Raw genomic sequence first — 12,622 nt, 5'->3', positions numbered from 1 at the left:
AAAAAATGGCTGTTGTAATATTTAATGCTGATACCATTTGATGTCATCATTATACCATAGTACCATCACAGTTAATTTGAGTCTTACATTATAAAACAAAAAACAAAAAAAACAAGCATTGTCATTATATGTCAGCATACACTCTATAGCATTGAACTTTTCAATTCTATTAATTCTGTACATCAACATAGGCTATCATTTATTTTATGCATTCAAATGACAACAGCAAAGCTCTCTAACACTGTTCATAAACCGTAATCTACAGCTTTCACAGAATGAAATGAAGTACAAGGGTAATAAATGAATAAATATAATGTAATTAAATCTTCTCTTTTCTCTTAAATATATGCTCATCTTCTCTTCACCTTCCAGTTTTGAGGGAATGAAGCAGGACTTATCGTTTCGACAGGAAGAGATACGGCTTTTCAATTAGCACAGTTAACATGTAACCTATAGAGACTGTCAACAGCAGGTGACCCAGAAACAGGTAGAACTGAGGACAGAAAACGAGAGAAAAGAAGACAAAATGCTAATTAAAAATGGCATCCGGAAACAGAATGAACAGTTCACCATGATTTGACTTGATCAAAAGTGACAGTTAAGACATTTAGCCTACAGTGCTGCAAAAGATTTCCATTCCAAACTAATTTCTTTTGAACTTTCTATTCATCAAAGAATCCTGAAGATTTTTTTTTTTTTATCACAGTTTCTCCCAAAACCTCAAGCAGAACATCATTTTTTAACATGGGTAATAATCGAATGTTTATGGAGCAGCAAATCAGCATACTAAAATGATTTCTGAAGGATCATGAGACATTGAAGTCAGAAGTAACGATGCTGAAAATTCAGCCTTGCCGTCACAGGAATAAACTGCATTTTAAAATAGAATCGGTTATTTTAAATTGTAATGATATTTCACAATTTTACTGTTTTGACTGTATTTTTGGTCACATAAATGCAGCCTTGGTGAGCAGAAGAGACATCTTTCAAAAACATTAAAGGGGCTTTATGTAATCATTTTCATGTTGGCTATTAATAGCTTTTTTATTGCCAATGTGGGAACAGCTTGTAATGAAACTTAAAAACACAAGACCTTCCCCGACTTCCTAGGTTGTCAATGAAAGCCTGTAGACTGATTTTTAAGTGAAGGACTCGGGACGGTTAGCATGGGAAAATAAAAAGGAAACTATCATAACAGTGTGATTTAATTAAAGGAGAACTCCGGTCAATTTTAACATTGAGCTCATTTTTTTGTAAATTTGGAGTGCTGTCAATACAGAGAACAACGACAAAAATCGGTGTTGCCTACACCGTGTTATCCTCTTTTTAAAATTTGCACCCTGTTGACTTCAATGGGGCAAGTACTAAACCTGCTTTTAGCCTCTTAACATCCTTGATGTGTCATTACAAGTGCACAGCTAATGTGAGTGATTCCTTCAGAGTGATCACGGGTGAATCTGACTGCAGTAGATGTGAAAGATATGAATAAAAATGATGTTTATTCAGCCAGCGCACATACCTGTATTTTCTTCCTGTTTTCGGTCGAAGTCCATAGTAATCGATTGTCGAGTTCACACGCATAGGTTTAGTTACCTATGATCACGCGCGTGAACTCGACAATTGATTACTATGGACTTCGACCGAAAACAGGAAGAAAATACAGGTATGTGCGCTGGGCATTAGCTGTGCACTTGTAATGACACATCAAGGATGTTAAGAGGCTAAAAGCAGGTTTAAAACTTGCCCCATTGAAGTCAACAGGGTGCAAATTTTAAAAAGAGGATAACATGGTGTAGGCAACACCGATTTTTGTCGTTGTTCTCTGTACTGACAGCACTCCAAATGTACAAAAAAATTAGCTCAATGTTAAAATTGACCGGAGTTCTCCTTTAAGCTCATCTGTCAAAATGATGCTGCTGAATCACGTTCAGTCACTGTTTTGGCCAAGAGCAATAAGTTGCTGGATGCAGTTCATTTAATGGCCACCGGTGTCACTAATAACAAGGGGTTACTGAATTCTACATATAGCCCCTTTAAAAAAATGTAAAACTTTACTATAAGGTTTCATTTGTTAACATTAGTTAACCACATTAGTTAACATGAACTAACAATGAACAATGTGTTAACCTTCATTAATGTATATATATATATATATATATTGACATCAAGATTTTATTATTAACTGTCCTGCATGCTCTCATTTTCATTTATTTGAAGAGAATACTTACAAAGTTGAAGTCTGTGTAGTGCATGGTTGTCTCTTGTTTGCCATTGTACAGTATAATAATAATGGGGTGGATCAGATAACAGGCAAAGCTGATGTTAGACAGGGGAGCCCACAGTCCTAAAGACAGAATTTTATCCACAAACCCTGTGCAGAGAGATACATATTTAGGTATGTTTTAACAGACACCACTTACATGCATTTTTATTTGGTTGGCAGTTAATTAGTTAAGGTTGAAAGGTGCTTATTAAAATGATTTGTTATTATTACACAGCTGGTTTCATGCCTCATACCACTATGTAGTCTCTTTCATTTAATTTCAATTCAAATCAGTGTTTGAAGATGTACTATCAGCTACTCTTTACCACAGAAATGAACAAATCCACTCCTGTTATGGTTTGCTTTTTGCAATAATGATTAGCTGACTGTACGTTATGCCTTAATTATAATTTTTTACTTCAATTTGACTTTTCAAAGCTCTTCTTGTTACCCCCGTGTCCTTCTTCACAGGCCAGGATGATCCAGACCAGAGCCAGGGCCCAGAGCGAGCGATGTATCCCCTGATAAACAGCATGGGGAAGGGACGGATAGGGCGGGACTTCTCTCAGCACATAGGCCAATCCCACTAACACGGCCATGATTGACAGGGAACAGAGCCAACCTATGACTACCTGCCACTGTCACATAACAAAAATGATCCGTTAAGTGACTGAAAACTCATTTTTGATGTAAAAACGAATACTGTGACTAAGTAAAAAGTATTAACACATTGCCTGTTGTTTTATAAGTCTTTCTTTCTTGGTTGTCATGTATATTCCAGCAAGAATGCCCAGCAGATATGGTCCATATCTAGTGTAGGGTTTGTTGTAGTAATACTGAAAATAGCTTTCGTAGGCCCTGAAAACAAGTCAACCAGTACAGAATATCAATGAATTACATTTAAGTGTTTAAATGTAAGCTCAAGCATGTTCGCTTGGTTCATTCTCGTGTTACGTAGCACATTTGAGCTTCAGAAAAAAAACAGTGAGGTTTATTCTCGTATGTCAAGTAGGTTCAGTTGAGCTTCTGTTTATGTTCGCTGATCAATGTTTATATGCGAATACAAGTCTAAATTTAATCTGTTCATCTTATAAATCGATGGAGTCTTTTCAGAAAATTTTGACTAAACCGCTCAATTCATATGGATTAGTTTTACGATCTCTTTATGAACTTTTTGAAGCGTCAAAGTGGTAGTTGCGTAGGCTGTCAATGGAGGAACAGATATCTCTCAGATTTCATATAAAATATCTTCATTTGTGTTTCGAAGATGAAAGTCTTACAGGTTTGATAAACATGAGAGAGAGAAATTGGGAAATTTTTGGGTGAACTATCCCTTAAGGGAACAAAGACCAGATTATTGGTATTAAAACTGACTGTATTGCATTGGCAGCAGAGTCCATAATCAGTGTTTTAGAAATGCCTGCTTTGCCTGTGTGATTTCGTCTCATTGGGAGTGTTTTCTTAGTGATGCAGTAAAAAAAAAGGATCTCTTACAGTGTGGTTGGCTGGTGCACAGGGAGTTGCAGGAAACCGGTGATCAGGGCTCCTGTTACACTGGAGAGCATTAGGAGAACCGACGACACAACGACAAGCACACTTTTGTTTCTGTAAATAAGCAAGAGATGTTGATTATGACCTGGAAACAACTGGCAGCCTTTACATGGGTGAATCTCACAAAACCTGTCGAGAACATTTCATATTTTACCGCAAAGAAAGAAATGAGAAATCATGTTTTTTTTTAATGAAAACAAAGCCGATAGTTTAGAACTATTAATAATTATTTTGCATAGCATTCTCTTTACTTTCTTTTTTTAAATCATATTCATCATCTCAAGCTTTTGAAAAATAATACTGTTAATCAGCAAGGATGCGTCAAATTGATCAAAAGTGACAGCAAAGACATTTATAATGTCACAAAACATTTCGGTTTCAAATAAATTATTTTGATACAATATACAATATTTGTATATCTTATTTTGAACTTTCTGTTGAATGAAGAATCCTAAAAAAATGTATCACAATTTCCACAAAAATATTAATTAGCACAACTATTCTCAACACTGATAATAAGAAATGTTTTATGAGAACCAATATTAAAATATTAGTATGATTTCTGAAGGATCATGTGACACTGAAGACTGCGTAATGATGCTGAAAATTCAGCTTTGTGATCACAGGAATAAATTGCATTTTAAAATATATTAAAATAGAAAACAGTTTGTTGTAATTGTAGTAATATTTAACAATATTACAGTTTTACTGTATTTTTGACCAATTAAATGCAGCCTTGGTCAACATATGAGTCTTATTTCTCATATTAATAAAAATCGTAATGTCCCCAAACGTTTGAACGATAGTGTATGTGGAAAATTTGTATTATTTTAAACTATTTACAATAATTTGCAGCTACTTTTTGTTGTAAGCTTTTAATTTAAGCTATTTTTTTTAGATTACTTTATTATTTTATTATGCCTTTACTCTGTTTCTAATGAAAATCACCATTTATTAATTTTTTTTTTTTAAATAAAATATTTAATATATATATAAAAATATAAATAAAAGAAAAAAATTATTAGTAATGATAAAAAAAAAAAAAACTTTTTAATTTTAGGGTTAAACATGACCGAGACGTGTTTTCATCAAATTCACCCACATGTCTAACATGAGATATAAAGGGTGGTGTGGTAATAAATTCTGTATTTATGATACAGGCAACAGGACTGAACTTACATTCTGTATAGGAAGATCAGAAAAGGTGTTGTTGCATAGAACTGGAAGTCAATGGATAGATACCACGTCCAGGGTGCACACTTAAAAAAATAATTATTACGTTATTTTTTATTGCAATAATGTCATGTATTTTTAACTATATGCTGCAATTACACAAGTGAAGTGATCAGATCAATCAAAAGGTTCCCAGGCGTACGATGTCTGTGATGGTGAAGAGGTTGTTGATGAGGAGTAGGTTTGACCACCAGTATTTCTTACAGCTGAAGACCTCATCCTCTGCTATGAACCAGAAGACCCCTCTCTGAACGACGGAGAAGAGTCCAATGGTTAGGCACACGATGAAGAGGTGGAGAGGTTGAATACTGGAAAGAATTAGATGACATACCAAAGGCAGATGATTATCAGAAAAACAACTTGGTGTAGAACTAACATATGTCTTGACTGGAAGCTATGAAGATAAAAACTAACCGCTTGAACCGCTTGAAGAGGAATTGAGCCACCAGACTGAAGCTGAGAGTGTCATCTGACCTCTGGATGGAGTTTAGCAGTGATTTGGCACTCAGTAGACCACTGACACAACCAAACAAACAACACACTGTCAATACTAATAAGCCAGTTATTCTAAGTTGGAGATTATGTCATGCAACATGGTTAAACAATGTTTTGGTAACACTATTACACAAATAAGTAATGATCAATATTAATTAACTACATGCACTTGTAATTAGGCATAATTTAGTAAGTTACGCATAAATCCCCTGCTACCCATCCTAACTGTTAAAAGTCAATTGAACACAATTCTGCTGGGCATTTCTGTACAATATTATATATGAATAAATACAAGCATATTATTTAAAACAAATCCAAATAAATAAATAATGATGTCATTAAATTGAATGAATATCCAAAAAGAAAATACATTAAAGAATTGCCATATGGCAACAACTTTTCTCAATTCTGTAAAACTGTTAGACAAAAGTTTAACACCTTAGTAACTGCATAGCAACACCTTAGCAAAGACTCAGAACAACCTAGTATTTACCAATATCCTAGCAACCACTCAAAAAACACAAGCAGCCACATAAAATGTCTCTAAACATCTTAGCAACTGCATAGCAACGCCCCAGCAACCACCCAGAACACGCTAGTAATTGTATGAAAAAAGCCTTAAGGTTTACGCGACAACGATGTACTAAAAACAGAAACGTTTTTCCTTAATGTTTTTCATGTACAGATGACAATGTTGTAAAAACGATCCCCGTACACACGGATCCATAAAAGCTACTAAAAACGCTGTATTATACTGCCATCCCAGTAGTGGGCGATGTCACTGTGTAAAAAAACACTACACACCTATAGACTGAACAACACATAATATGCATGTGCATGAAGTCACCGTTTTCACAAATTTGTGTTTTTGTAGTTTACACGAAGACAATAACGTTATCATTTTCAGTGTTTTCAGTCCCCCAAATCGCCATTGTAGTGTAAATGAACGGCCAAAACATACAAAGTTTTTAGTTGAAAATGGTGTAGAGTAAACGACCCCATAAAACATTAGACAAAGTTTATGAATCTTAAAAGCCACTTAAATACCGATAAATGAATATTAAATGTCATGTGGCTTAAAAATAGCATATTATTAGTGTCTTTAAAGACTGCCACTTTATTTTAAACAGAGCCATTTTTTTTTTTTTTGGATGAATAGCCAACAAGTGAAGGTGAATGATAGTACTGTGATGATCATAGATTGCTTTTGATCCTGATTGCTTTAATTTATCCTGGCTAACTTGACAATATGTTTCATACTTTTGTCTATGACATATGCGCCAGTTCAACAGCCCATTTCTTCAGCAGCGTTGGTTCCTGAAGTATTTTTCATTTCTCCCATAGGAATTTCAAAAAAGTATATAATGCAGTCTAATTGATTCAACAGAAGCAAATACCATCGATCAACAACCTTGTAGCTCACAGTAAGCCTGTCTTTAAAGGTTTATAAGTTATCATTCAAAATCAAATGAATGGAGTTTTTACTTCTGGAACCAAACTGTTGCGCTCTATTGCTAAGATGGTCTTACCCCAGCAGCAGAAAAGAGTCAACCGCAAGATACACTGGCCCACTGAAGGCCAAGACATACAGAGGGTTCTTCTCTACCATGTCCTTCCACCTCTTATCATTATCTACATGGAAAAAAAATCAAGTGAAAGACATGAATAACACTTTTCTCTCAATTCATAGTCAAAGTAGTGCATGGATACGGATATCACCCCCTCACTCTCACCCAGGTTACTCCAGGCACTGAGCTGCACGGTGTGGCCTGAGATGATCCAGAGTAGACTGAGGATACGGATGCCATTCAGAGAAGAATAACTGCTTCCAGAGCTTTCCATGGAGAGCACCCCCTGACTGCTGTTCTGCACAGAGAGCGCCTGAAGGCATGATAACACCGCTGAGAAGAGAAAATATGAGGATAGAGGAGGGGGAAATAATGCGAGGAAAGGGCATGAAATGTGAAAAAGTAATCCATTAAAATGAGAAAAATAGACACAGTCACATTTGCTATAAATGCTGAAAAAGGGTATCTATATGTCTCTGTGTGTGTACTTGCCCTGCTGGTCATTTTCTGCATTTTGATTCCTCTTTTGTGAGGCATCAGGGGCATCACTGCATGCTTTACTCTGATTGGCCGAGCCATTAGCCAAGACAGCGCCGTATTGGTTGGTGTTTGAGGCTTGAGCAAAACCCACCGCTGGCCTCACCTCTCTCATTCTCTTCCTTTTTATTAACGCCACATAAATGGAAGCTATGAGAGGAAGTGCCAATAATGCACAGCAAACAAACCTGAGACACACAAAAAAAAAACAAAAAAAAACTCTTACACACATATTAATGTTTTTGCATCCACCCAGAACAACATGCCTAGCAACCACCCAGAACAACTGCATCAAAAGACTCAAAACACCTAACTGCATAGCAATGTACATAGTAACCTCCCAGAATTCCCTATGATCTACCTAGCAACACCCTAGCAAACACCAGATCAACGTAGCGACTGTATAGTCTCAAAAACACCATGCCAACTGGAACCTAGCAATGTCCAAGCAACTACCCATAACAACCTAGCATTTATCAAGTAACACCATAGCAAACACCCAAAACGACCAACACCCAATCAAACACCCAGAACAACCAAAAAACCCAATGAACTCTCAAAACACCTTCCTGGGTTTTAAAAGAAAGACCAATGGAAAGCGGCACAGGGATTTGGTGTGTCATCAGACTGGCCAGACTTAAACAACCTATGCTGGAGGACAGGTACTAAACTGTGGGGACATCCCACTACCAACTTGTAGAGGTCTCTGATGCAGTCGTAGAGGACCCATCTGTCATTGTGGAAGCCAGGCTGCACCATAACAACATTGTTCACCTGCTCCTGCCTAGAACATCAAGGCAGACTCTCTTGTCTATTCAAAGAGCCCAAAATATGAAGTACTGGTCCAGTCTGAAGCTCCAGGGAAAGTTGGCAAAACTGCCCTGCGCGGACCACTCTGTATCACACACCATCTACAGCAATGCCACCATCAGTGAGAAGATCCTCACTTTCTGTATAAAAGCACGTCTGCAGGTTCTTCCTACAAAACACAACTTATCACTGTGGTTTCCCTCCACCCATTCGCCCTTCTGAATGCTGCATGACCCCCCTCAACACCCCATAGCCCACATCATGAACAGTTGTTCATCACTTAAAGGACTATAGAGCTGGTAAGTCCCGCCCATCCATAAAACCCCAACTGGACCTCTAGGTTGAAAAATCGTCAATGCAAGTGAATGTGAGAAAATAATTATTTTCTGGTCCCGTTTGAATTGTGCCATGAATGTGAACATATGTTGTCTGTGAATTTTTTATATAATCATTCATGTTACGAGTTTGACAGTATATTGTATGATTCTTTGGCTAGCAGTTGTGGAAAAGACATAACGAGAAAGACTACATGTCGCCTATGTGACGTCACCCCATAACACATTTTCCCTCCACTTGTCAAATCGCGGTGCTAAGACAGAGACAGATCGAGATGCCTGTTTGTTTTGTACCCAAATGTCACCATTCAAACCAAATGGGCTGTTCTTTCTTCAGATTCCCGTATCAAACGCGTCGAAAGCAGCGAAGAGTTGTAGTCCACAAAGTGCTCTCACACAAAGTCTAACCGTATCAAACTTCTACCCGCTAAATTGTAGCATTCTTCACACGAAAAATTATATTAAAAATTCACAGACAACATATGTCCACATTCATGGCAAAATTCAAACGGGACCAGAAAATAATTATTTTCTCCCATTCACTTGCATTGACGATTTTTCAACCTAGAGGTCCAGTTGGGGTTAGCGGAAGGGGCGGGACTTACCAGCTCTATATACTGCCAGACATGACAGACTTGTGGACCTCATTGCTGCTCAGATTCCCTGTGTGGCTGATGAGCAGTCTGAATGGTTTAACTCACCTGCAAACACTTTTTTAGGAAATGCTAATACACCACATATTGTTAATATCTTTCAGAATGGCAAAACAGTTACACTATTTGAGGTGTCATGTGCTTTTGACGTTTATGAAGGACTCTTACAGCTCTAAGACTCTAAAATATCAATCATTGATATCTACCATTGAGACATGGGTACAAATACCAGCTTATTGTGCTAGTGTTTGGTAGTCTAGGTCATGTACACAGGCTGGCGTGGAGTTTTCATTGGGGGGATTTCTAAAACAGGGGCCAAATAGTTGGCAAAGTACTGTTCAATCTCAGCAACTATAGGAAGGGTGTTTATTTGGAAAAGGCAATGTTTCCTGTACCCTTAGAACTGTATGATCCATAACAATGTGCTGATTTGTTTTAATCTGTTGGATTATTCAATTTTTTTTTTAATTTGACTTGTAATGTGGAATCAAATATATAACGTGTGTGTGCGTGAGCGTGTGTGTGTTTGTGTGTTACTCACAGGCAGACTATAGCAGACAGGTCAACATTGGGGGAATCACTGAGGCATTGAGTCATAAATATGCCCAATGTGGAATCCGACATCAAGATTGAAGGCACAGAAGGAAGCAAAGAGATATGTTTCTGTTCAAATGCCTCTGCAGAAACAAACACACAAATGTAGACAGGTGTAAATACTGTATGCCCCACACAAAAAATGATAAAGAACCATAGTAAATCTCTAATTTGTGTATCTTGCTTTCAAATAAATTACACATGGTTAACTGTTTGTCTAATGCAATGAAAAAATACATTTTAAGGATGGCATAATTGTTTTGTGTACATCAGACACAATGATTTCACTCACCATAAACCACTAGCGTCTGGACATCTGATTCTGTACAAGAGTCTGGAACACAGACACCTACAAAGTACTCCACCCTGTCCTGCACAACAGAAAAATATCACCAACGATCACTCTTTCATCTCCATTCCAGACAGTGTCGGGTTGTTTAATCACATTGCAATATTTGTATCACACACTGGCATGATACATTACACACTTATTGTAAAAAAGATGCAATATTATAAAATAATTTTTTTCTTTGTGGATTGAGGTGTACATGTTGTTTGTGTGAGTGTACCCGTACCTGTTTGAGGAACACCTGGCAGTACTGTCCCCTGAACTCGGGGCCCTCCACGGACAGACACTCTCTCTGAGATCCAGGTCTGTTCACGTTCCCTCCCTCAACATCACTGCCTATCTTACCAAACGCATCATACACTACAAGAAGTGGAGCAGGACAGAGGAAATTAAAAACAATCAAACCATGCTATGTTTATATATATATTATATATGTGTGTGTGTGTGTGTGTGTATACTGTATGTTTGTATGTATATATTTATATATAATAAAAAATTAATATATTTTAAAAAATACCATTTTTTTAAATGAAATTATTAAAATAAATATTAAACATAAAATCAAAATTTAACATATAAACACTTCTAATATATACTAAACAAGGTTTCAAATATTATTAATATTGTTAAATTAAAATGCCTGATAACAGAGTTCCATGAGCACAAAAAATGTGTCAAAGTCAGTCAATAATTACGTTCATGATTCTGGGAGTAAAATAAAAAGCTAAGCTCAACCAGAAAACATGACCCCCATTCAAGTAGAGGTTTAAAAGTGATGCTTCAGTAAAAGTCTGGCATTATTACTTACTCAAAACTGCGTATTTTCTTGGAGTTTCTTTCTGTAATTCCGTAAGGAACGCTTTTGTGTCACCCGTGCATTTTTGTGACACGTTCCAGGCACATGCGTCGTGAAAAACGAACAGGTACATCAGAGTGACAGCCCTCCATGTTGACCGTGACATCTTGTAGCCTACGGTGATTCATTTTGGCCGTTTCACTGGTTTAAATAATGTGAGACCTGACCACATGATGGGAGAAGAGGTGGACATGTGACCCGTCATTCAAAATGACCATGGAAATCAAATCGGCACGCTTGGATGCTAGTCTGGCCATCACACCCAACCAGACATAATCAGCCCTTTACCACAGGGAGGCCATGAACACCTCGACAACAACACAACGTTTGTTTTGTGAATGTGGTCATGATTAGTTCTCTGCCCTGAAGAACAAAATTTGGAGAGAAAAAAAAAACTCAAATATTTCTGATCAGGTTCTTCCAAGGCCAAATCTATGCTATGCAATCCACATTATATAGTAACATACTCTAACTGAATATCATTGTCTCATGTGAGGAGAAACAAAAGACAAAACAATGATATTTCAGTGACACCTTAATGAGAACTCCATTCAGTCTAAGAGAAACATTTGCCAGAAAAATTCACTTATATTAACAAATATTTAAGGCAGAAAGATTAATGAATCTTAACATGTAGCACGTTTAACAAGACAGAAGAAATTTTATAAAATGATATTTTCTCTAATGCCTTAGATTTACACTACAGTGCACTGTAAACCTGCAGCTGGCAAAACTAAGAGGTAATAAGTTACATCAATATTTTTAAGTTAGGAAATTCAAAGTAAGCAGAACTTTTTATTTTAATTTTGTCCTCAGACATTTTAATTGCTCTTAACTTGAAATATCTGAGTAAGCTCATTCATTCATTTAACTTAAATCACCATGATCTCAACTTAAAAGTTTTCATTAGAGGAAACTTGTCAAGCTTTAATTAGCTAATTCAACAAATGCTAACTTGTTGGTAATACTATTGCTTTGCATTAGTATTAAGCATTGTTAACTATTAGCATAGCATAACAATTGCTGAACGAATATTGCAATATATAACATTTTACATACTGTACTACAAACTCTTCTTAATTAGCATAGCAAAGCAGTAACACTACTAAACCTCCCACTTAACATTAATCTTGCACAAAAATATTATTACATTTAATTTTTAGCATTTACTCTTCCTTTTGAGTGCCATGGCAAAGCATGCTGGGAAATAGAAATCCCAGTCCAGTTTCAGTTATATTTAAGTTTGTCTAAATTAAAAGAAACAAGTTCTTAAAACTCAAAACTATGAAACATTCAGATTTCTTCAAATGTTTTAGTTTTGTGAACTCAAAAGAAAAAGAAAGTTCTAAAAACTCATAAAAGTTAATTGAACTAATTT

The 12,622-nt window shown here is 36.4% G+C and overlaps 1 protein-coding gene across 1 annotated transcript; it reads right to left on the bottom strand.

Annotated features, from left to right (window-relative positions):
* Positions 1 to 11,584, bottom strand: oacyl (O-acyltransferase like). Its single transcript, XM_081390105.1, has 15 exons — positions 11,197 to 11,584; positions 10,615 to 10,748; positions 10,332 to 10,410; positions 9,987 to 10,122; positions 7,603 to 7,835; positions 7,276 to 7,443; positions 7,072 to 7,174; positions 5,462 to 5,563; positions 5,190 to 5,355; positions 4,994 to 5,073; positions 3,758 to 3,868; positions 2,998 to 3,121; positions 2,715 to 2,901; positions 2,229 to 2,371; positions 1 to 493 (listed from the first exon to the last, which is right to left on the bottom strand). Exons 1-15 carry the CDS (start codon positions 11,348 to 11,350, stop codon positions 395 to 397), a joined length of 2,019 nt encoding a protein of 672 aa, XP_081246231.1. The 5' UTR covers positions 11,351 to 11,584; the 3' UTR covers positions 1 to 394.
* Positions 11,585 to 12,622: the final 1,038 nt, after the last annotated feature.

Source organism: Scardinius erythrophthalmus (assembly GCF_964197995.2).
Source record: "Scardinius erythrophthalmus genome assembly, chromosome: 17".
NCBI classification, from domain to species: Eukaryota; Metazoa; Chordata; class Actinopteri; order Cypriniformes; family Leuciscidae; genus Scardinius; species Scardinius erythrophthalmus.
Note: the sequence above shows the minus strand (reverse complement) of the source record. Positions and strands in the feature narration are given on the sequence as shown.

What these genes read in the sequence shown, in the direction of transcription:
- oacyl (XM_081390105.1), bottom strand. Translation starts at nt 11,350, where the DNA reads ATGTCACGGTCAACATGGAGGGCTGTCACTCTGATGTACCTGTTCGTT. An exon ending in TCTTCACCATCACAGACATC is followed by an intron (nt 5,074 to 5,189) that starts GTACGCCTGGGA and finishes TATTTTTTTAAG; the next exon opens with TGTGCACCCTGGACGTGGTA. An exon ending in ACTACACAGACTTCAACTTT is followed by an intron (nt 494 to 2,228) that starts GTAAGTATTCTC and finishes TTCTGTCCTCAG; the next exon opens with TTCTACCTGTTTCTGGGTCA.